This window comes from Phalangium opilio, unplaced genomic scaffold (genome assembly GCF_054372755.1).
Source record: "Phalangium opilio isolate 3A_F unplaced genomic scaffold, DU_Popi_V2 ptg000209l_1, whole genome shotgun sequence".
Lineage (NCBI taxonomy): Eukaryota > Metazoa > Arthropoda > Arachnida > Opiliones > Phalangiidae > Phalangium > Phalangium opilio.
The window spans coordinates 17,646,832-17,672,343 of NW_028324217.1; the positions used below are offsets into that span (position 1 = coordinate 17,646,832).

General features: G+C 40.8%; 2 protein-coding genes across 9 annotated transcripts in view; one reads left to right on the forward strand and one right to left on the reverse strand.

Moving 5' to 3' along the window:
* Positions 1 to 447: 447 nt before the first annotated feature.
* On the forward strand, positions 448 to 23,528 carry LOC149620970 (uncharacterized). Of its 8 annotated transcripts, XM_089854805.1 has the most exons (14): positions 448 to 577; positions 2,995 to 3,059; positions 3,120 to 3,148; positions 3,283 to 3,357; positions 3,418 to 3,582; positions 3,643 to 3,748; positions 5,379 to 5,444; positions 6,056 to 6,137; positions 6,211 to 6,315; positions 6,660 to 6,791; positions 6,877 to 7,759; positions 9,745 to 10,409; positions 21,606 to 21,661; positions 21,726 to 23,528. In XM_089854805.1, exons 7-14 carry the CDS (start codon positions 5,398 to 5,400, stop codon positions 21,946 to 21,948), a joined length of 2,193 nt encoding a protein of 730 aa, XP_089710931.1. In that variant the 5' UTR covers positions 448 to 577; positions 2,995 to 3,059; positions 3,120 to 3,148; positions 3,283 to 3,357; positions 3,418 to 3,582; positions 3,643 to 3,748; positions 5,379 to 5,397; the 3' UTR covers positions 21,949 to 23,528. The 8 variants fall into 8 exon arrangements, 7 of the variants coding, with proteins under 7 accessions (XP_089710931.1, XP_089710932.1, XP_089710930.1 ...); XR_016375299.1 differs by lacking the exon at positions 448 to 577 and adding an exon at positions 18,797 to 18,840 and having other exon boundaries at positions 3,024 to 3,148; positions 21,726 to 21,807; XM_089854806.1 differs by lacking the exon at positions 448 to 577 and having other exon boundaries at positions 3,024 to 3,148; positions 21,726 to 21,885; positions 22,103 to 23,528.
* Positions 23,529 to 23,647: 119 nt separating this feature from the next.
* LOC149620971 (uncharacterized) overlaps positions 23,648 to 25,512 on the reverse strand; it is a 41,582-nt gene continuing 39,717 nt past the window's right edge. The window contains exons 8-11 of the mRNA XM_089854661.1: positions 25,434 to 25,438; positions 24,626 to 25,236; positions 24,505 to 24,520; positions 23,648 to 24,130 (exon numbers count right to left, since the gene is read on the reverse strand). Of these exons, the coding sequence (XP_089710787.1) occupies positions 23,765 to 24,130; positions 24,505 to 24,520; positions 24,626 to 25,236; positions 25,434 to 25,438 (998 nt within the window). The 3' untranslated portion in view covers positions 23,648 to 23,764. The remainder of the gene's footprint in view (positions 24,131 to 24,504; positions 24,521 to 24,625; positions 25,237 to 25,433; positions 25,439 to 25,512) is intronic.

Genomic DNA, 25,512 nt, shown 5'->3' on the forward strand with positions numbered 1-25,512 from the left:
ATTATCGTACGTCTGGCAACGCTGTACTGATTACTTCTAATCTGAAACTACGACTAGGAGTAGAGATAATGAAGAAATAAGATTAAGACTCCTTGCGATGTGAAAGGAGTCGAAATTTGACGAAAACCTTGAATAAATGAACTCGTCCCTTTTCAATATTTATCCAAAATTAGAATTAATAAACAAGTCCCTAGGACTCGTGACCCTCGGTTTTTGAATAAAAAAACTAGTCTGAGTAATTAAAGGGCTCCTTCGGACCCTTAGACACATGGCCCCGCGGATTTCCATCCCCTCTTCATAGACGATCTTCCTCAGTACTCTCCCTCTCTCTGGCTAGGTAGGGGGGCTCGGAAATCCGCGGGGCCATGTGTCTAAGGGTCCGAAGGAGCCCTTTAATAAAGTGGTTTTGGACCTGTAAACCTGTGTTATTTCCATGGCTGATCAAGAGGGGTGACGACTGACGGACCTGACGGCGGCTAGGAAAAGGTTAAAGCTATCTGCTAGAAGTTCTCCTGTTTAGTTTGGCACTGTGACTTGTAGTGAATTCCTTTGTTGTTCCTCCTTTAAAGGCATTAATGTAAGTTTATTGATTATTCAAATTAGTATCCATATTCAAAAGTGGAAACGTTTACTCACGAAGACACGAAAGTGAGGAATTATAAACGATAAACGTCATATTAGCCCTTATTGTTTAGAATTTATATTAAACTGAGGGGAAACCCCATAATATTTTGAAGCAAAATGGGCCAAATGATAGTATTCCCCCTCCACGGATTTTTAAAAGTTTGTACTCATTTCTGATAGTAAATGAGGTGGGGAACACGATGCCGTCAAAATTTTTCACCGCAAATGATTTTTTTTAAAAAAAAAGGTAGCACATATTACTTATTGTTCGTATATTTGATATTTGGGGCGCATACTAGGGCCGTGCAGACTATTCGTTACTATTTGGTCGGACCAAATAATTTGGTCAAAATTGAGGTTTACTATTCGCACCGACGAATCGAATAATGATTTTCAAAATTCTAGAATACCAAATAATGAGCGTCGAAAAACCGACTATTCTATAGCGGATAAAACAATTTGAAAGTGAATGTTTTTAACAGTCTATTGACCAAATTATTTGGTATTCGCAACCAGTTTTTGAATTTTTCTGTTGATTTTGTGAATTTGAGGGCGCTGTCATAGAGATAGAAACATAAATGTTATGCTCCTATCCCTATGGGCGCTGTGATAGTGTCCGCTGGACCGTGGCCTCATAGATGACGCGACTCGGCAGACACAGTCTTAAAATTCTGACTTGGCTACTGTTAAGTAGGGCCGTGCAGACTATTCGTTACTATTTGGTCGGACCAAATAATTTGGTCAAAATTGAGGTTTACTATTCGCACCGACGAATCGAATAATGATTTTCAAAATTCTAGAATACCAAATAATGAGCGTCGAAAAACCGACTATTCTATAGCGGATAAAACAATTTGAAAGTGAATGTTTTTAACAGTCTATTGACCAAATTATTTGGTAATCGCAACCAGTTTTTGAATTTTTCTGTTGATTTTGTGAATTTGAGGGCGCTGTCATAGAGATAGAAACAAAAATGTTATGCTCCTATCCCTATGGGCGCTGTGATAGTGTCCGCTGGACCGTGGCCTCATAGATGACGCGACTCGGCAGACACAGTCTTAAAATTCTGACTTGGCTACTGTTAAGTATTACCCGCGTTCACCAAGTCGCGTGATCTAGGAGGCTATAGCTGGAATCAGCCACTCAGTCTTTAGAAGTTCATAGACAAGGATAAATCATTAACGGTTTTAACTTAACCTTTTATGAACTTCTCGCTGCGGAGCTAACTATATTGAACTTCCAAATAATATGTCACTATTTTATACCTATTAAAAAATACAGTATCATGGAAGAGGTCATGCATTGCAAAGCGAGTAGGGATATATTGACAACTAACCTAATTTTGATTAAAATAAAACCTTTGATTCGTTCAAAAATAAGTTTTCAGCTGTTCAAAAGTACCTTTCCGTGTCCCATTATTTATAAATTTGAAATTTGGTAGAATAGTTTTATAGAAATTTAAATTTGGTCGAATTTTTGGACTTCACACTATTTGGTCAAATTATTTGGTCATTTTCCTATTCCGAGCCGAGAGATGGCTCCCAAAAACACTGCTATTTGGTATTCGACGAATACCTTAAAAAGTACTATTCGCACAGCCCTAGCGCATACACTTGTTTAGATTATGTTTGGGATATTTTAGGTTCAGGTTAGGTTAGGTTAGGTTAGGTTAGGTTCAGGTTAGGTTAGGTTAGGTTAGGTTAGGTTAGGTTCAGGTTAGGTTAGGTTAGGTTCAGGTTAGGTTAGGTTCAGGTTAGGTTAGGTTAGGTTAGGTTAGGTTAGGTTCAGGTAAGGTTCAGGTTAGGTTAGGTTAGGTTAGGTTAGGTTCAGGTTAGGTTAGGTTAGGTTCAGGTAAGGTTCAGGTTAGGTTAGGTTAGGTTCAGGTAAGGTTCAGGTTAGGTTAGGTTAGGTTCAGGTTAGGTTAGGTTCAGGTTAGGTTCAGGTTAGGTTCAGGTTAGGTTCAGGTTAGGTTAGGTTAGGTTAGCTTAGCTTAGGTTAGCTTAGGTTAGGTTCAGTTTCTATTAGATTTCTCCTTTTCCAAAATATTGCAATTTTCATAAAAAAAAAATTCATTTGCGGTGGAAATTTTTAACGGCATCGTGTTCCTCACCTCATTTACTATCAGAAATGAGTACAAACTTTTAAAAATCCGTGGACGGGGAATACTACTATTTTACCGCAAAATGTCACTATTTTACCCTTAAACCTTTAAATTTCACTACTCTTAGTGTATTTTAATGACTATTTAGATTAATTTAAACGTATAGTAGTAAAAATTACGTTCTACGAACGTTTATTGGAGTTTTCGTCTATTTAAATTTTACCTCTTAATTTTGTACCGGAACTCACTATTTTACCGAAACGACAAAGCCAAAAGTAATTTTGAATGTAAAGCAGACGACGCATTGTAAGATTTCTACTATTTGGAGTTTGAGGTAATTCAGTAAAAGTTGGGCAAAAGCACATTTAGTTTAAAAAAGTGTTTCCCGGAATAGTGTTCATAACTTCATATCATCCCTAACTGGTAAGTAAGAATGTGTATTAGTGACACTTAAGTCGGCTATTTTGAAGAATAGTACCGGCACCTTGAAATATAATAAAATATATACCAAATGAAAGCCCACGCCTTCCTCTATTCATTGCATATCATTATAATAGGCGCAAAAGATAATTTAGCCGCTACAACGTGGAACCAGCCTCAGCAAGCACTCGCAGGATCGAGCCTATCCCAGGGTAAGTTAAAAATATTCATAATTAATTTAATTAATTCATATTAATCTCGTTTGTGTACAGGTGTTTCAGGGTGAAAATATACTGGAATTAATGATGGTGCAATGATAATGATGAGAAAATTAGGAAACAATTTTCATTTTTTTTTGGCAAAATGTCACTAGATGGTGTTAAACACATGTATAAAATAGAAATATAACTAAAACTGAACCTACAACTGATCCCAGGGTAAGTTAAAAATATTCATAATTAATTTAATTAATTCATATTAATCTCGTTTGTGTACAGGTGTTTCAGGGTGAAAATATACTGGAATTAATGATGGTGCAATGATAATGATGAGAAAATTACAATTGCAATTGCCCATTAATTCACAAATACTAGGTTAGGTTAGGTTAGTAATCTTTTATAAATCATTTAACAATGCTTTTCCAGAATATTGGCAAACATGTCAAATTTGAATTTCCCGCCATTTTTACTCGATTTTTAAATTTTGATTTTCTACCATTAATAATCATTTGCGCCAAAAAATTTTACCACCATATTTTTTTTCACGGTCTAACGAGTAAAAAAAAAAAAAAAAAAAACAGCCGGTGCCGGTACTATTCTTCAAAATTCCCCTTAAGTCTTTGTTTGGGCAAATTGAAATTAGGGTAATATAGTATTTTCCAGAAAAGCCTTCAGAACTTCATATAAGCCCTGACTAGTAAAGTGACGCAAAATCTTTGTTTATGGCGATATTTTTATTATTAATAAAATGTTTCGGATGTCATCTCGGACATATTTCAGAATAGCTCCTGGTAGCAGGTCACTTTTGTTTGTACCATTTTATGAAAAATGGGATGAAAAAAATTATGGTGCAAAACGTTTTCGGCGCAAATGATTATTTAAAAAGTTACAAGAGTTTAAAACTTTGGCTTACGAGAATGCTTAGAGCTCCGTGTTGCCTGCTACTACTGTGCCAACTTCAATTCATAGACTTAATCCCCCTGCAGACGGAAAATGGCTTATCACTAGGTTGGGTTGGGTTAGGTTAGGTTAGGTAAGGTTATTTTCGTCTGTATTGATCTTAATTCCTGGCTCCTGTACGTGTTTGGTCCTTCTCTACTTATTATTGCTTTTTTTGCGGACGGTATGCATCTCCAAGCCTTTACGTAAGCCAAATTTTTAAACACTCATAACTTTCTAAATAATTGTTTGCACCGAAAAAGTTTTGCACCATAATTTTTGTCAACCAACTTTACATAAAACAAACATAAAAACAAAAGAGACCTGCTACCAGAAGCTATTCTATAAAATTGCCGAGAAATGATTAATGAATCTATATCTTTTTAATAAAACAGAGCACACGACTCATATGACTTGAATCCCAAATTTAGTTTCGAAAGTTACCGATAGATGGCGTTTTATACGGCTACCCCCAGAAAATAGCGCTGTCTGCTCGTTGCCCCTTCCGCGTCGACCTCCCATTGAATTGTATATCTACCCTTTTAACATATCTATGGATGTTATCTCAACTATTTTAATTATCCACTGCTTCATTTTAGCAGACGACGCGTCCTGGTCAATGGTCATGGTTCAATTTATTTATTCCAGACCAGGGGGGGGGGGTGGCTGGCTGGCCCAATGTCCAGTTTTAAAAAATCCTTATTTCCCACCCTGTACTCCCAAGGACTAGTTTAAAAAATATCCTTATTTCCCAGACTGATTGACGGCGGTGAGGAAAAAGTTAAAGCTGTCTGCTAGACGTTCCCTGTTTTTGGCGTTTGTACTTTGTAGTGATTAGTGAATTCCTTTGTTACGGTAACGGTTCCTCCTTTAAAGGCTTTAATGTATTTTTATTGATTATCAATAAGAGTATCTATATACAAGAAAAGCTCTTAATAAAAGTTGAAGCTTTTTCTCTTTTTAACGCCAAAAACAGAACGGTGTGAGTAACTGTGAAAGAAGAACGTTCATTTAAATCTTTGTTTATGTCCATACTTTTTATTATTATTAAAATGTTACGTATATTATCTTAACAGGGAAACTGTACAAAGAGTGATGGAATTTGTTAATGAATGCCGTGTTATGGTGGAACGTTTAAACTGGTAAGTGATGAATATAATGCAACTTGGATCATGTTAAACAGGCATAACGGATCCAAACCTATTGAAACTATTATACCTTGAAAAGAAATAGATCTTTCTTGCTGTTTAAAAAATAAAAAATACTAGCAGAATAAATAATTTATACGAAGCTAGTTGTAGTTGTATACACCTAAAAATAAATTCATTCAAAATTTACAACGGCCTTACGAGTTTCTAAACCGGGCTTTCACGAATGAGGGGTGATCTTATTGGTTCGCTTAGAAATGCGCAGAGGCAGAATTTTAGTGTCAGAATGTTTTCAGCCAATGAAAAAATGTCACATTTGAGTTTGTATTTCTGTTCACTAGATGGCGCTTGCTTTATTTTCAATCTGCCCCTTAACAGGCGTATATATATGGCCAGCTTGTTTATTTTATTTTTAGGTCTATTCAGAAAATGTGCTTGAGAAAATCCCTAGTCTTGTAGTATTGATTGTCACAATTTGTTTGAACTAGTTAAGCTTTGCCATGTTTTCTTAGCTTTGATAGTGAAAGCTACAATGCGTGGGGAAACTTTTCTTGTTATTTGTTAGTTTTTATACACCTTAAGTTCGAAGAATTATTTTATTTTAGGGATGATTTACAATCTCAACAACTCTCTTTTCAAAATTCCGAAATGAGTTTAGTAAATCTTCAAAGGTTGGCGATTAAAGAGGTATTTTGCGCAGTTATTGGAATATTCCTTGTTTTAGGCAAACTGAGTTAAGTTATTGAAACTTTGTTTTTAGGAAATGAAAGATGAGGAAGATTGTAACTATGATCACTTGAGCAAAGATGATCTAATCAATGAAGTAAAAGCTAGAGATGATCGAGTTAGGAAACTGGAAGACAAGGTATTTTCAAAGCATAGGGGGGTTTTTTTTTTTAGCAGAGATATGAGAAAATTTAAATGGACAGTTGTTGAATCAGGTGTCCCTTAAAATAGAACCAAAATCTATCAGTGGGTTAATTAATTAAGGTTATTGGTTTAAACACCTATCAGGATTGGCACAAAGCTAAGGGGATTGGCAACACATCCATCGTTTCTTTATTAACAAAGAAACCCGACCAGGGCCTTTGTTGCTGATCCCCTTCTTGCGTGTCATTATCTTCCCCTTTTTCTTGCTTGCCCCTTTAAAATACGTTCAGCCAAAGAGAGTCCGAAGATTGTTTTGTAATGGAATCTCATTTTGTTTAGTGTAATGTTTTAATTTCAAAAATGGCAAAAGAGAGAGTGAAAACAACATTAACGATAAATAAGCAAATTGACGAAATTGAAAGGCTCAATAGGGTCAATAAAGAGTTGGAAAGGAGAATCAAAGATCTGATGGTATGCAACATCCTTCACTTTCATAGTCGATTGGAAAGAGAATTACTTGAAGAATGAGAGTTATTGTTAATTGTTTAAAAAATAGGAGAAAAGTGGAATACTTCAATTTCCTAACGATGAATTAGTGAAAACTGAACCCGTCGAAAATGATTTGGGAAATAATGGCCAGGAGTTAGCCCTTCCTATTGTTATGCACAGTATCCGAGGCATTCTGGATAAAGAAGATATTATTCAAGAATCACCTGTTTTTGAACCTCAATATGAGGAGGAGGTTTACAAAACAAACGCAGAAATTGAAATTACCTCAAAAAAATATGAAAATATTGGGTTTATAACGCGAAATATGAATCCGTGTCTTGTCCCTAAACCGAAATACAGTGACATTGCGCCTTCACCAAAAATTAAGGTCGAAAACCAATTCGAAATGACTCCTGACACGAACACGGAGAGTGATTCGCCACGAGAACCTCTTGAAAACAATATTAACATTAACGACTCTTTTCTTGAATCGCAAAGTGTCTCGACAGAGGGGGAGACTGAAGATAATACAACTCGATTGACGGAATTTCGTCTTCCTGAATCGAATGTTGAAGTCGAAAAACATTTGGATCTTTCTCTTGACACAAATGTCGAAAGCGATTCATTAGAAGGATCCCCAGAAAACGATCTTGATGATAGCCAATTCGAAATCTCCTTGACATGTGCAAAGGAAACTGATAATTGTCAACACCAAACTATGGAACTGTTTGTCGATCCGAGCTCATTGAGTGTGCCAGTGTGTGTTCCTAAACTAGAACGTAACCCAATTGAACTATCAGAATTGCCCTCCGTACCTATGGAAAGCGATTTACGCGAAGTTCCAATTGCAGTTCAACATAATAGTTCGGTGTCCAACTCGGAGACATTAGAAGATGTCGCTCCAAATATTCCAGAACGTAAAACCTCATCGCCTCGTTCGGAAATTGCAGGTAAGTCATTTTAAGTTTTTATAGTCTTGAGTACCTAGATTGAGAAGTCGTATTTCTAAGCAACTATTTCCGACTTCTGGGTATAAAGTCTAATAGCGTATTCCATTTGAATGCTTTGAGATCGCTCTCGATTTGCTTAATAAAATCCGAATGTATTTTTTTTCCCCAATCTTTCAAAAATCGCGAATGCAGTGTTCAGTTTTAGGATCTAATTCCGCTTTAAACTTAGATGAAAACTAATCTTGGGTTATATTAATTCAAAATCTAAAACGTCACATTAAAACGCGAAGCAGGAAAAAAATCTTCAACTGTTATTAGTGTTTCTTTGCAAGCTCACTGAAAATTAATTTGGTCAAACAACAAGCCATTAACAAATGGGGGGGGACCCTTGTTCGTGATCAATGTGCCTTAGGAAGAACGCTCTAGATTTGGGAAAAGCATAGGCGAATACAATGGATTTGAAGGCTACAGAGCCGAGTAAAATGTCATTTATATCCTATATGAAACATATTTAAATGTGTTGGACAAAACGTTCACACTTTAATGTTGTTTTTAAAATTCAACCTAACATTTATTGAAATTGAACAACGAAAATTTCCCAAGGATCTTCACTTTTTTCTTATCATCGCTGGTACTTATTTCGACCAAAAATAATTTAACAATAGAGAGGACGAATTAAAGGGGTAACTTGTCATCATGCAGCGTCACCAGGCATTTGATTCCCTAAAAATCCGTTGAATATTTTGAGAGCAAAGAAAAAGTTTGAAATACGACCGTTCGACAATATTCGTCGTTTTTTATATATTTTCTGTGGCGAAAGTCAAGAAGGAACGTACAACGGGGTTCTAAAGTTCAAATATTGAACTGGTTATAAAAGGGGTGTACAACGTCATAATTCAAAGGGTAACGAAGAATATGATCAGTGCGAATATAGATTCAGGCGCGAGTGTCATTTAATCGCGCATAAACACATTCATAGTGCTGAAAAACCGTTCAAATATGATCAGTGTGACTATGGGTGATTATTAACCTTTTCCCTCGTTAAACATTATTAATCAACGCTACTATTTACCACTCCAAGTGACATGTCATTGAGAGTTACTGTCTGGGACGTTTCTGTGTCTGTCTGTCTTTTGTTACCATAGAGCGCGTTCGCAGGTTGCATATGGAAGTAGAAGTGTCCGTGTTTTCCGATGGTCGATAAAAATTGGATCCAAAATACACTATTCCTTCGTCTGCCTAGTCTCTCGTCCATTCCACATAACCCGAATCTCTTGCATTGGCTTCTGACTCCACCACCCTCTGGTGTCCATCTACTTCGTATATTTGAGATAAGCTTTTACTTCATCACCATCGTTAGAGGTACTAGGAATGTCTAGCCTCCAAGGGGCGGGGCTTACGCAAAATTTTCCCGGAATTTCGCTATTCATCTTCGAATGGTTGCCTGCAAGTCTGCGACTCCAGTATAATCGTTAGGGGTAAGATTACCGGAACTGTCCAACCTCCACACGGTGGAACTTACAACAAATGTTCGCATCTGTTCTTATCCTGCTCTTTAATGATTCATGACAATTATGAACCTCGTATTTTTATTATTAAATCAGTCCTTCATACTTCAACATAAGTTTCATCTTGCAATAAGTTCTGATGAACCTGTCTGAAAACTATTGAATGAAAATTAATTTGAGGTCAAAGAAAAGTTGCACAACCTTTCTGTTTTCGAGCCAAGGTTTCTCCTCCATTTAAGTTGATCTTCATCCCCTTTTTGTTGATATGTTCGTTTACTCATCTGCTAAGGCCTTTAATCAACACTGTTTCATCACAAGGTTAGTGGAAAAAGCAAAAATTGCTATAATGGATTCAACACACCTTTTTTATTCCTTAACGCTGCGTTTTCGTACGCACTACTATGAAGTTCGCTTGAACGTTATTGTATTTTTGATATTAAATTGTAAATGATGTTTGTGATGATATATTTTCTGTAGGGAAATTGAAGAAGAAACGTACAACCGGGTTCAAATATTCAACTGAATATAAAAGGGGCCTACAACGTCGCAATAGAAAGGGTGAAGAAAGAAAACGCTTCAAATGTGAACAGTGTGATTATACGTGTAAGCGGAAGGACACGGAAATATTGGACGCTAAAATCATCCACAGACTCGGCGGTACATCTACACCTAAAGCCGCAGTCAGGTTTCAATCCAAAATTTTAACTAGTTCACCAAACGTTTTCCAAGAAAGTTCGAAACAAATAATCGGTAATGCAAACGTATCCGTCGATATTTTTCAAGAAGATAATATCGATTCCGTCAACTTGATTGAAAGTGAATCGATTAAAAAAGTGGCAAAAGTTGATTATGTGTTGCCCAGCGGTTCAAGATTGAATCTACCCGCCAAACCATTTTTTGACTTGGAAATGGATGACGATGACGTGTTCGTTCTTACACCGGAAGAGTGCGCGATTATAGATGGAGAATGCGAAAGTGGTTTTAATAAGATAGGTGTGAATAAAACAACCGTCATTCCTCCATATGGCGTCAATTCTAATAAGCAAGATGTAAATAAAACAAACGTCACTGCCGGTTTGAGTTCAGATGAGAAAGATTCGCCAATTAGATTTAATAGGAAAAGAAAAGCTGCCGTGATTAAGGTGGGTTCTGGGTACTGCCCTTAAATTTTTTCAATGAGATAAATGCAAAGCTGTGTTAAAGGGGCGTACAATCCGTTATAAAGGGGGCGTATCAAGAGCTATATTTTGAAGTAGTAGTGTTACTCTCTCTTGGAGTAGTGATTGGGTAATGTCACGTGGAATGACTCGGCTCATGGATTCAAAGGGATATTCCGAAGCTCATTCCAATGCACTGATAATGTTACGAAATCCACCCATGCCCAGTAGAGCTCTATTTCATGGAAGATAAGCTTCATATAGGCCACACCCCTACGTAACGGATTGTACATCCTTTTAAATTTTGTCAAATAGGGCTATTGCAGTCAAAAGCCTCGCGGCCTCTTGTTGATAAAACCAGAAGTAATATAAGAAACCTCCCTACGGGAGGGAAGTATACAAGGCGCCATAGGCATAACGTTAAAACACGCGAGACATCCTCGAACCGCCAAATACCATATTCAGACACTATTGCTCACGGACAAGGTACGGTAGATCTTAGTCCTTTGATATGGTCGTTGGAATTGGGAAAGAGGAAAAAGCGCTTCAAACTATAGTGTAGTCTGCTTAGCAGTAGCGTCGCTAGGGTTTGAAATTTGGGGGGGGGGCTAAATCTGGGCAAACTATTTTAAAGTTATTATAAGAACTTAATATAAACAAGATGGCCCAATGGCCAGGACTTAATAGTAGCCACATCTTTATCTATTTGATTTGCACATAAATAAAAAGAAAAAATTCAAAGACCCTAAACAAAAAATCAGAAGTGTCTGACCCCAGAGTGGTAGCGTATCTTACTGCTGCGCCAGCCAGTCGGATTCAATTCCCGGGTGCGGTGTGAAAATTTTTTTTATTAAAATAAAATCTCTAACTGAGCTCATTGGTTCCATTTAAGCTAAAATCTGACGATAACGAAAGCGAAAACCCCTGCCAGTACTACTACGGCTCGGGTCAAACTATGAGCCTATCGTATACTACGATGTGGCTAAAAATTGCATAATGGGTTCTTTGGAAAATGTGTAGACCTTTAAAACTATCCGTAAATTTGTGTCAACATGAAATTTTTCGTATTTTAAAGATGTACAACCTTTTATTGATAAGGACTACGGAACCGATTATGAAGGATTTTCACTCGTCTTAGGTTTATTTTTAGTTTTGGTTAGCTTTTAGTCCACACTATTGGGGCTCCCTTCGAAAGAACATGAAACATTTTACTTGTCTCCATCTGTTTTTTTCTTCAAAAGTGTACTGTTCATATTGAAAAATTTTTATATATTGCTACAGAATTTTAGGTTGCTAACAGCAATTTTTTGGTAGGGTTTACGGATTATTTTGGGGGGGGGGCTAAGTTTGGAATTTGGGGGGGCTATAGCCCCCCCAAAAAAGGCCTAGTGACGCCACTGCTGCTTAGCCGTCTGTCGTAAAGAAATAGAAGATTCCTGATTTTGCTAATAAATATTCACATACGGTTATTTCGAAACGAAAATCTAGTTTGTTGTGAAGCCAAGAAGATGAAAATTATGAATACAAGAACAAAATTTCGAGATAGATAATAACACCATTTTAAAATCTATCTATGTATAGTGTCAGGAATACATAGATTTACTACTTGGAATCATTAAGAGGCCATTTTATGGGCCTGGGTGCTTGACTGCAAGGAGAGGAGGTGTAGAAACCGTCACCGTTGACGTCATGCATAATTTATTTGATCTTAAAAACCACTTGACATTGACGTATTTTGCGACCTGCGCCGCGACTCCCGCGACCTATGCGCGGTGAATCCGTATGTAAACCTGACACGTCGTCTGAACGAGTAGAACTAGGATTACATTTCACAAAAAAAAAGGCGAAAATACTTGGAGACCATAGCTGAGCGCCAAGGATAAAGCTCAGCTCAGCTCGCGTTTCTTTATAAAGAGGGACCCCTAGCTCAGCACGGGCTCACGACATTTTCACTTTCTAAAGAGATCTCAGCTCGGGCTCAAATTTGATAACTTAAATAACGGGGCTCAGATCAGGCTCGGGCTCATCGCTATATATAAGGTTTGAGCTCGACTCGGACTCAAATTTTAAAATATAAATAACGGGGCTCAGCTCAGGCTCGGGCTCATCGCTTTATAAAGTTCGAGCTCAAGCAGGGCTCAATATTTAACTTCGAGCTCAAGCAGGGCTCAAAATTTACCTTCGAGCTCAAGCAGGGCTCAATATTTAACTTCGAGCTCACGTCGGTCTCGGCTCCTAAAACTCATTGTGGATTCAGCTCAGTCACATTTTTCCTCTCTCATTAGACTAGCTTTAACATTTTAAAACATCCATCTTACATTAACTTCTTACTCAAAAAAATTGACAAAATATTTCTTGGACGAAAGAGTAACAAGTACTTCCTACTCCAATCTACTAACGAAGTGGAATTTCCTGCCATCTATGGCATATATGGAAAGCTTAAATATTGTTTCACTCTGTTTATGGATTTCCAAAAAGGAAGAGCCTTAGCTCATTATTTAGTATAGTACGTAGGTACAGATAATACAAGTTTAGTGAGACCGGGCTCGGTCTCAACAGATTACGAAAATTTCGTGAGCCCGGTCTCGGGATCAACAGATTATGGATAATTTGTGAGCCCGGGCTCGGTCTCAACAGATTACGAAAATTTCGTGAGCCCGGTCTCGGGATCAACAGATTATGGATAATTTGTGAGCCCGGGCTCTGGCTCACGGTTTTCTTGACATGAGCTCAGCTCACGCAGGCTCGGGCTCACGATATCCTGACGGGCTCAGCTCACGGACATTTTGTTTTACAAATATTAACCGAGCTCAGCTCGGGCTCAAACTTATGCAAACTTTTAGGCAGTACCTAGCTCAAATCGAGCTCAGGCTCATGAAATTGAGGTGAGCCCGCACAGCTATGTTGGAGACTCGCTTTCAGTTAACAACTCGATATTACAATTCTCACAGGATGGAGTAACAATTTAATTCCTTCCACTCTTCACCAAAGTTATACAAAAACAAAACATCAGTATCCTTATGCAAAGGCTTAGGGTTTAAGGGGAGGCAAACGTCATTCGTTTTCAATACTGAATTTCGAGCTACACTAACTAATAAATCGTCGACTTTAGTTTCAGTTAGAGAAATTTCCGCTTCAAAAACGTCGTTAACGTCAAGCTGTTACAAATTCTCGCACTTCCCGACCATTTCCGAGCCGAAACGATAGCTTAAAAGGTCATGATCTCGATCTGTCCCACACATTCGCATAACCAATGAGACGCGAGGAGGGAGGAGCAAGTGGTTTAAAAGTTTTTGGCGCTTCCCCTCACAGTCAATCAGATATTTGTGTGGGGTCTATGGCCTCTTAAAGATTCCCAGTAGTAAATCTATGTATTCCTGATAGTGTTAGTCATATACCTTGGCAAGGTAAGGGTTTAATTCAAACTTTATGCAAAGACCTATGAAAATCCTATAATCGAGTCACTGCCTGTTTATTAATGATTGATTATCATCAAAATCTAGAAATGATGCATGAATTATTTCATTGGAAAAGTTTAAAATTACAATGAGTCTATGAAATTGACTTAACTTAAGCAGCCGAAGGGAGGTTTCTTATATTACTTTTATTTATTTATTTATTCATTTATTTTATTTATTTAGTGCAACTCGAGGGATAGGGTTGTGAAGCCGCCAGGGCTTGGGTACAACCCCCCTCCATGGTAAAAACAAAAACAGCATAGTAGTACATAGATAGGAACAATATTAATAAACAGAAAACAAAAACAAAAACCAATAAAATAAATTAATTATAAAAACACTAAGGGACACACGGGCACACGGGAACCGGCGGTTAGGGGACGGAAGAGAGCCAGGTCGAGACGGCGAGTCGAAACGACTTTCGGCCAGGAGAGTCGAGGAGGGCGGGGGGAGTGCGTTCCAGTCATTCACCACACGGGCAGTGAAGTGGTGCTGGCGATGGCGAGTGCGATGGCCACGGGTACGCGTCTCAGGGGCAAGTGCGAAGTACTTGGCGACCGGAGCGTCGACGGCACCGCGGAACAAGTCGAACAGGTAAACGAGGTCGTTAACGCGATGGCGGAGGACCGGCGGCAAGACACGAAGCCGAGAGTCACGCCGGGCAGGGAGTAGGCGCTCACAGCCCTTGGTAAGTTTCGTGAAACGATTATGGGCTTTGGTGAGCGACGTCTTGGGCCCCGTCTGCGGAGGAGACCATATAATCGAGGCAAAGTCGACGGATGGGAGAACCAGGGAGTTGTAAATGGTACTCATGAACCGTGGGGAGCGAAAGTAAAAGTTACGTTTGACCAGCCCTGAGATCGAGTTCAGGCGGCCGACTATTTTAGAGGTATGGCGGCGGAACAGCAGGTCCTCGTCGACCAGGGTGCCGAGGTCGGTAGCAGACGACGAAGGTGGGAGGGGGGCACTGCCAACATGGTACTGGTGGCGTGAGTTGCGCTATCCAAGGTGCAGGACCTCGCACTTCCCGGCGTTGAAGTGGAGGCCGTAGGTTGCGGCCCAGGCGAGGACAGCGTCCAGGTCAGCCTGGAGGGCAAGGCAGTCGGCCGAGCCAGAGACCCGTCGGGAGAGTTTACAGTCGTCCGCAAACAATAAGACCAGCGAATCGTTGACTACAGCAGGGAGCGAGTTAATGAACACTCCGAAGAGGCGCGGCTCCAGGACAGACCCTTGCGGAACCCCACTGTGTAGGGGCAGAGGCGGGGAGGATTGACCCTTGAAGACAACACGCTGCATGCGGCCGGTCACGAACGAGGTTAACCAGCTGAGCGCCGAGCCTGATATGCCTGCACTGATGAGACCCTCAGTAATGCCTTTCGTTGGGATGGTGTCAAACGCCTTCGACAAATCGAGGTATATGACGTCGACTGGTTCGCCATCATCTAGCCAAGTAACCCACGAGTGAGATGCCTCCAGTAGGTTGGTTTCGCAAGAGCGACGGGCACGAAAGTCGTGTTGGGAGGGGTGCACGAAGTCCGTGGCGGCAAGATGGGCATCAAGGATGGTTTTTATGATACGTTCACAGACTTTGCAAACCACGCTGGTAAGGCTAATCGGACGGTAGTTGGCGGCCTTGGAGCGACCACCCTTCTTGTAGATGGGAGTGACGTGGGCCAGACGCCAGGCTTGCGGAACGGTGCCTTGGGCGAAGCTGGCGTTAAAAATCATCGACAGGGGACCGCACAGTGTCGGGGCCAGAGCGCGAAGCAGGTAGGGGTGAAGGCCGTCGGGTCCAGCCGATTTGGAGGGTTGAAGTCTGGTGAGTTGGCGGAGCACGTCCAGTTCCGAACAGGAGAACCGTGTCAGTGTAGCGCTGGGCAGGGCAGAGGGGCAACGTTGTTGAAGTTGGGGGAGCGAGTTCGAGGCAACTTGGGCGAAGTGGCTGTTGAATATGGTGGCGATTTCGACGGGATGGGTAGTGAGGGCACAATCAGCGCGTTCCGGTGCCGTGATGGTGAATTTGCTCTTCCGTTTGCTGTTCACGTGAGCAAAGAAGGCCTTCGGATTGGACCCTATCAGCGACTCCAAGTGAGCTTCCTTTCTGCGCTTAAACTTACGTTGGGCCTTGGTGAGGGCAGAGCGGGCGTCGCGAAAGTCACGTTAGGCTTTCTGGACCAACAAGGGACTAGCCTGGCGGCGCTTTAAGCGGCAGTACCGTTTATATGTAGCGGCTTTACGGTCAATGGACTTAAGGGAGCGAACAGATTTAGATGGGTACGCCGGGCGAATGGTTCGAAACGGGACAAAACTGTCGACGCCCACCATGATCACGGCCAGGAAAGCATCCCAGCAGTCATCGAGAGAGGCGGCCCCTAGGACCGAGCCCCAGTCGGTGGCAGCAAGGTAGGCGTTGAACGCCACATAGTCCCCTTTGAAAAAATCGCGCATCGGTCTGAGCGGCGGCGTAGCAAGCGAGGTGGGGAAAGCGACCTGGAAAAGCAGTGTATCATGATCGCTAGTTCCCAGCGGGGCCAAGTTGGTGACGTCGAAGACCAGATTGGGGTCAGACGCAAGCACAAGGTCCAGAAAACTGGGACGAGAGTCAGCGGAGACACCCTGCCTAGTGGGAGACGTGACCAGCTGGGTGAGATGAAGGTCAACAACGTGTTCGAGGAACACCCTGGCCTGAGGTGTAGCGAGTGCTTCGGGCGCGAGCGAGGACCAGTCGAGGCGAGGGTAGTTAAGTCCCCGACGATGAGGGAACTACAGGAGTGGGTGGCGCAGTAGTCGTTCACCCGAGACAAGAGCCGCAGAAGTTCGCCGTGGTTGTCAAAGGATGGGGACCGATAGACTACACAGACCAGGAGGCTAGACTGGGTGTTGTGGCACAAGACCGTGAGGGCCTCCAGCCCACAGTCCGAGGACCACCCCGAGAGTTCCGCAGGGGTAAAGAGGCAAAGGTCACGGGAGTCGAAGGCAGCGGAGACGTAGAGAGCGACACCACCGCCCCGTAGGGAAGGGTGGCGATCCCGGCGATAGAGGACCAGCGACGGAACGGAGAGTTCACAGTCGAGAGTGGCAGGGGTTAGCCACGTTTCCGTGAGGGCAACGAAGCGAGCGTCGTGGTCGCGCACTAGAGCTGACAGTTTGTCCCTACGGTACAGACTGTTCAGGCTTCTGACATTGGCAGAAAGCACTGAACAGGAGCGAGAGAGGCGAGGGGAGCGATCAGTGGGAGAAAACGGTAGGGCCAAAGGATTAAGGGCGGAGCGAGGGAGCCGCGCCTCGCTTAGGACTGGAAGCGCGGGGGCAGTAGGTTTTTTGGAGTCGTGGCGGGCGAAGGGCGGTAGATCAAGTTCGGCGGGAATGGAATATTACCGGTACCACGAGTGGGAGGCGGACGATAGGAGTAGGCGTACCCCTGGGAAGGCGGTGGCGGCCGAATGTGGCGGGTGGGGCAAGCAAAAGGCGGGACCGACTGGTCGGCCGAACCAGTGGGACGGGGCAGAATGACGACTGAGTCGTTCCGGATGGCGAGATTTGTCTCACCGTTGCGAAGGCGCGTTGTCAGTTCGTCACAGGCACGGCGGTGGGCCTCCATTTGTTGAGGCGTACGGTCGATACGCGCCGAAAGGGCGTAAGAGCGATCGCTTCCACGGCGAAATTTAATGAGCCCCAAGAAGGCCCATTTGGCGTCGGTGTGCGGAAAGGTAATTAGTATGGGTCTGGGGCGACTACCGGCGCCATAGGGCACCGGCCCGAGGCGGCGAAACGGAGGCGAGGGAGCGACGTCGCAGGAAGCGAACAGCTCAGCGAGGAGATGCTGGTCGTTAGCGGGGGACTGGTCTTCGGGCACCCCGAAGAGGATGGCATTCAGTCGCCGGTCACGTTGGTCAAGCACCTCTGGAGTGACGAACTCCCCGGTGGGGGCAGAGGGCCTCAAGTGGGAGAACTTCTCAAGGAGGGAAGCCTCAAAAGTTTTGAAGTTGTCTTTGAGGTCTGACTTGAAGGAAGTGATCGACTCGTCAAGGTGGTCTATCCGATGGGTGAGGGTCTGGAACGAGCCCTGTAAGGTATCCTGTGCAGAGGAAAGGCTATCGTAAGCCTGTTTGAGGTCAGCCTGTAACTGAGCTATGTCCTTAGTGGCAGTGGCGAGTAGGGCGTGATCGGAGTCACAAGCCGACTCGAGGCTCTTCAGCCGGGATGTAAGGTCAGAAACCGAGGCGCGAAAGGAAGCCAAGTTAGCGGTAGATGGCGCTATCTTAGTGACTTTAGTTTCAAGTTCATCTATCTTATCCTGTAAAGAGCGGAACGAGAGTTTCAGGAACGGGTTACACTTGGAGCACAGCCAATGGAAGCGCGAGTCGTTGGTCACCCCTTCGTACACATCGTCGGGGATATCGACACAGGGGGCGTGAAACCAGTCCCCGCAATCCTCGCACTGTATGCTGTTGGAGGGCTCTTCTATTTTCCCCCCGCAAGGTGGACAGAGCGAGGGAGAAGCAGTGGAGTCCCCTCCTTCGGCCTGCTCTTATACTTATAAATGCCACTTTCTGTCTAAGATTCAACGTCATAGTCGCATTTTTGTACTTACGAGTTTCCAGCTTTTGTTATAGTTAATATTCATACTTAATTTCGTAAAATATAGGGTAAATATTATCTATTTATTAACGTTAAAAAAAGCGCTTAGCCTAACTATATCCCAATAATCCAGCGCCAGATGTCGCCCGCTGTCGTATCAGTGACGTTTATTCGTTGATGTGCGCGTGCGCAGGACCTTTTAAACAAGAAGCCCCGGGCTGGGAAATTTTTTCGGAAAGGCCTATTCACTTTCATTCACGATAAGATATTTGGATCATTGATACTGTGGCGAATTGTTAAGATTAAATATCAAACTTATATATCTGATTTCAGGCAGTAATTTGAACAATGAAAAAACCTCCAAAATTATTAATAAGGTAAAAATGATTAAACATATTGCTAATGTAGAAAAATTAACTTAAAGAAATTAATTTAATGCAAGGCGCGGGTTCAGTGAATCCCCTACAAGGTGGCTTTGCTCCTGAACTCCGGGTTTAGCTTGGCGAAGGCTTGTGGGCGGGATTTAGAAAAGCACTTATAAAACACGCCCATAAATGCTTCCTGCCGTCGCCAAGCCAAAACTGGAGTTCGCAAGGAAAGCCACCTTGTAGGGGATTCACTGAACCCGCGCCTTGCTTTAACAGGGTTCATACAATCCTGGAAAACCGGGAAAACCTGGAAAAATCAGGGAAATAAATAGTTGACAAAAACCTCAGGGAAATATAGAACTTTTAGTAAAATTCAGGGAAATCAGGGAAATTTTTGTCAAACAGGGGTCGCGTAATTAAGCAAAATGTTCCTAATAATACCCTCCATACGGAGTCCATAGTATTAACATTACACTATATTAGGAGGCTCATAACTCTGGTTCTACTAGAGATACGGCCATGTCCTTTTAGTATGTTATAGTCCTATTAGCCCACCGTCCTTCGATAGCATTTGCTCCATAGAATACTCCATATACGGGAAAACCTGGAAAACTCAGGGAAGTATATGGGGAAAAAACCTGGAAATCTCAGGGAAATTTATTTCCAAAATTTGTATGAACCCTGTTAGTTTGACCCGAGCCGTAGTAGTAATAGTAGTTGTGGCCGGAGTTTTTGCTTTCGCTTTCGTTATCGTTATTTTTTTTAGCTAAAAAGGAACTTTATATTACCACAACCCATCCATAGGGGTAGCTGGGCTCGGTTAGAGATTTAATTTTAATTAAATTTTTTTCAAATCGCAGCCGGGAATGTTCGCCATGTAAGTTATTGCAAATGGTCAGGGGCTTTTGATGAATTTGGTCAAGGAAATTTGATGAATTTGGTCAAGGAAATTTGATGAATTTGGTCAAGGAAATTTGATGAATTTGGTGAGGGAAATTTGATGAATTTGGTCAGGGAAATTTGATGAATTTGGTCAGGGAAATTTGATGAATTTGGTCAGGGAAATTTGATGAATTTGGTCAGGGAAATTTGATGAATTTGGTCAGGGAAATTTGATGAATTTGGTTAGGGAAATTTGATGAATCTGGTCAGGGAAATTTGATGAATTTGGTCAGGGAAATTTGATGAATTTGGTCAGGGAAATTTGATGAATTTGGTCAGGGAAATTTGATGAATTCGGTCAGGGAAATTTGATGAATTTGATTAGGGAAATTTGTGGAATTTAGTCGGAAAATTAAGAGTACAGAAAATTTGAGTGAATAGCCCCTCGATGCACTACCTTTAACTGTTTTAAAATTATTCCTTTTATTACTTCCGTTATAACAGAAGAAAATAGGGGAAGTGGGTAGCCGTAGCCTTGAGCCATACAAGTCGTCCAGTGATTCTCACTTACAATGGTCGATTCCCCTACCACCCTTAAAATTTGAATCTGGCCAATCGGCGCGAAGCATAAAATAGTACCAGATTTCATTGCGAACGCCACCATGTAGCGATCTGTGGAACTAACTTGTGTAGTCTGCTTATATTTCTGCTGCGCTTCAGTTTGAGTTAGGGTTACGTCAGGCAACGTTTTAATGCGGATATTGGTTTAATTAAGGACGAAAATTCGGTTATTTAATAAAATGAATGTCGTTAAGAGTACGCAGTGTGATTTAACGTACAAGGAAACTACCGATAAGAAAACTCAGGCTGTGTTGAAAGGAAAAGTAAGATCTACCCAAACCAATCCCAATGTTAAAAATCAAACTACAACAACTTGGATACAACTTTATTACTTTGAACTCTTCCCTATCACAGTTTAAAACTTCGGACAAGTTAATTTTTTCCCTGGAACTTAGAAATACCATTGTATTTAAAAATAAAGACATTTTAAAATAAGTTATGAATTTAGTACTTACCACTCGATTCCAGCCTCTGCCATTCTGCCTGAGTGCCTCACTGCCTCTAGCAGACGCCTCTAGTCAGTTGTAAGGCGTAGGACCGTACTGTCCACAGAATCACGTCATCGTGTGTTAATGCGCGTAAAAATCCCATCTCTCTTCACCCCCACGGGGAGGGAAATGGCGCGAAAAATCCGTAAACGGGACGCCTCGCGAAGTTGCCCAAGCTACCCACTTCCAGTATTTTCTTCTGGTTATAATTATAATAATGTGATACGAACGGAAAAAGTGAGTGAGTACCGGCCCCCCGGATGCGCATTCTTTAATAGTGGTAGAACGAAATAACCGAAAATAACCATTAAAAGAAATACTGAAGATCAGACTGAAAAGCCCCTCGATGTCCTGGCAAAAACTATAACCCTTAATGCTTACTTCAATAAATTTACTCACGTTATAATTGGCCATATGTCTAATCAGCGCCACCAGCGGATGGTCTGAAAACTACTCCCATAGAGTCTTGGTATATTTAAGCGGGTTTGCAGAATTTCCGTCAGATGGCGCGGCATTCGAGCCACCTGGCGGAAATTCTGCAAACCCGCTTAAATATACCTAGTCTCTATGGGAGTAGTTCTCAGACCATCCGCTAGTGGCGCTGATTAGACATGTGGCCAATTGTAATATCTGGGGCCCCAAGCTAGCATCTTCTTTTAAAACTTTTCTCGATTTATGGAGAAATAGACGTAACTTCTAATAATAAACACTACCTTAAAACCATAATATTTCACCAAGTTAAAACATAGGATTGTAACATTCAACTTTTTCCCTTCTTTTTAGGAATTTACATGCACGTTTCCAGACTGCCATCGCTCCTATAAATGCCGTAGCAGCCTGTAATTAGTTTTATAATTATACATATCCTGAAACCATTTTTAACCGTCGTTGCATTTCGTATAGTAAACTGCACGAAAAAAAGCATAGAGACCAGCTCTACATTCCATGTAGAGTGGATGGCTGCGAGAGTTATTTTGGATTAACGAACGAACGTGTACTACACGAACTTCGGATTCACGGAGTGTTCCCAGAAGGGGATCGTTTACCTCCATACCTTCCTCCGGTTAGTACAATTTCTTTCAAAATCCCTAAAATCCTCCTGCTAAAATATACAGAGTGTAAGTGATCAGATGAACGTTTAATTATTTGAGTATATCTTAAAATCAGAGATGGGCCGATACCAGTTTAAACCGATACCGATATATCGGTTTAGCCAAATATCGGTACCGATACCGATATGACATAGGTATCGACCCATCTCTATAGACGTTTCGATACAGTTTTCAACCGATACCGATATATCGGTTTAGCCAAATACTGGGAAAAACAAAAACCTTGAATTGAACTCCACTCTCGAATGATCCCGATCTCGTTAATTGCACCTCGGTCATTCTAATTGAAATTAATTAAAAACCTGTTTTTTAAGGTACAAAAAAGCTTTCATTGTTTAGTTTATATACAGAACCATCAGAATGCAATAAACGTATGATAAAATAAACTTGACAATATGAACAAACAGTAAAATTCACCCATTAAACCTCTATACGTGAATACACCTACTAAGTACTAGAAAAAAGAGCATGAATTCAACGGTAAAGTTAGCGACAATTTCCCTGCATCTATGTATACAATAAACACTAAATAGACTTGGAGACCACCTCTATGAAGTATCTTCGTGATATTGTTTAAATTTTCTTACAACTTTCAAATTCAGTGTAACGATACTTAAATAGTGGTAAATCATAAAACTAAAATGTTGCTGGCCCAGAATAGGACGTTCTTAACAGGCTTAAAGGCTAGGGGTTCACTGCATTACCAGTCTATAGAAGAACTAAATCAAACCACTCTAAACCAGGCAGCTAATATATTTAGATTAAAATTTCATCACTGAAACGGTCCTAAGACATTATACAGAATGCAAACTTATCCTAATAAACGTATGATAAAATATACGTGACAATATGAACAAACAGTAATATTCAGCCATTAAACCTCTATACGTGATATACCTACTAAGTACTGAAAAAGCAAGAGCATGAATTCAACGGTGAAGCTAGGGTTAGCGACAATTTTCCTGTCTCTCTTGTTTCTTTTGAAACCATCTACTACCAGAGCTGATGACGAAGTTAAAGTAATTAAAGACGCAAATGACGATCCAGGACCTTTAGCAAGTACTACGCCAAAACCTGAAGAAACTTTAGACAGTGGTAATGAAAGTTCCGAGGAGTCTGGTGGCAAAAATGGAACTCGTTCGAAAGAAGAAAAGCTCAAACGTTTGGAAAAGCGCTTGGAACAATTCGAAAAACGTATCCAAAATCGCCAGGAAAAGGTTATGAAAAAATTTGAGAAGAGATTGGCAAGAATTGAGAAAAATATTGAACGTAATTTGAAACAACTTTCCGGTATGAGGGTCAGTTTTGCCATGGAAGCAACGAAACTAAATAATACCTTGGAGAAATTTAAAAGGGAGATGAACAACAAAATTAGTCAATTATTACGGTAAACGAAGATATAATTACTGTAATTCCAGTTGTAATATTAATTGATGTTAAATAAAGCCTTTGAGACAATATTGTTACTAATAAATTTCACTATCCGTTCGTAATGGTTTTATGAATAACTAGCAAAATCATATTATTATTATTATTTGTAGAAAAAAGGTTCGGCGTTGTCCGTTAAGACATTTGGTTTGTTCCGGCCGCCATTTTAATATTAATAAACTGCAGTATATTTAAAGCACACAACCATAGAGCCGGTATGGTAATTATTCGGTGCTTACATTATTTCTAAGAATGGAAAGTTTTCTTAGAGATTACCTAATACAATTGTAAAGAACAGTGATATTTATTCGGAAAATGAAAACATTTTGTAGTACAACACATTTAGTAAATGTTCTTTCCAAGTTTGCTGAGTACCATTAACTATAATCCATTTTATTATTCCTAGTGATTACTACGTTGATGTCGGATTAAATGACTCTTCCGTGCGCTGCCATAATCACAATGATCACGTTTGAAGGGTTTTTCACCACTGTGAATGAGTTGATGTCTGATCAAATCATTCTTCTGCGTGCTTGCGTAGTCACACTGATCACATTTGAAGGGTTTTTCACCACTGTGAATGCGTTGATGTTTGATCAAATTACACCTCACCTTGCTGTCATAATCACACTGATCACATTTGAAGGGTTTTTCACCACTGTGAATTCGTTGATGTGTGATCAAATTATTCTTCTGCGTGCATGTAGTGACGACAATTTTACAGTCTCTCCTGTTTCTGCTCAAACCAACTGGCACAAGAAGTGATGACTACGATGAAGTTATTAAAGAAGAGAATTAAGATTCAAAGCAAAAACATATTAATCAATAATTATGGTAAAAACATCATTCTTTAGTAGCGAAGATATAATTACTCATATTCCATTTTTAATATTAAATATTGTTAATGAATATTCATGGTTATATTCAAAAACACAAACATAGTGTCACTACCAGTTTCCCCTTAAGACGTTAGGCTAGTTACATACCACAATTTTGTAATACCATATAGCCCGTCCAGTGAGTATTCCGTAACGATAGGTTTTTACAATTTTTCAATGAACGAAAACTTTTTTCTTAGTATAATACAGTGGTAAAGAACAGTAATGTGTGAAGCGAAAATGAAAACATGTTGCGCAATTAACAAATTCTGAATTGGTTCTTTCCAAGTTGTAAATTGCTGAGTATGCTTAACTACAATCCATTTTATTGGGAATGCGTTTATGTACTATCATATAGCACCTCTGCATGCTGCCATAATCTCACTGATCACATATGAAGGGTTTTTCACCGCTATGAATGCGTTCATGTTTGATCAAAACATTCTTCTTTGTGCTGGCATAATCACACTGATCGCATTTAAAGGGTTTTTCACCAGTGTGAATGCATTGATGTCTGGTCAAATCATCCTTCCGCGCACCTGCATAGTCACACTGATCACATTTGAAGGGTTTGGCACCACTGTGAATGCGTTGATGTCTTTTCAAAGTATTCTTCCACGTACTTGCATAGTCACACTGATCACATTTGAAGGGTTTTTCCCCACTGTGAATGCGTTGATGGATGATCAAATCATCCTTCCGCGTACTAGCATAATCACATTGATCACATTTGAAGGGTCTTTCGCCGCTGTGAATGCGTTTGTGTTTGATCAAATTACTCTTGTTCTTGCTACCATAGTCACACTGTTCACACTTGAAGGGTGTTTCACTACTGTGAATGCGTTGATGTCTGATCAAATCATCCTTCCGCGTACTAGCATAGTCACACTGATCACATTTGAAGCGTTTTTCCTTGGTATCCTTTCGGTCGTCAAGTTCAAGCTCCCTTTCATTTTCAGGTGAACATTTGTATCGAGTTGAACATTTGTTCTTGGATTTTCCTACAGAAAGCAAATAAATTAAAACCTCATATGATATCAAACAACTCGCATCACAAACATTTCAATCTTCAAAGGCAATTGATATAATAGGTTATGCTTAGGCTTAAAAAGGCACAAAGGCAAGCAAAACAAGTTTAGAAACAATAACCGATGTCCGAGTCGAAACAGCGGTTTCCAAAGATTTGATCTTACCAAATCTAATACATGCGTTGAGAATAGGGTTGTAAGTCGGAAAATTTTCCACGGAAAATGACCGAGCTATATTTTTCCG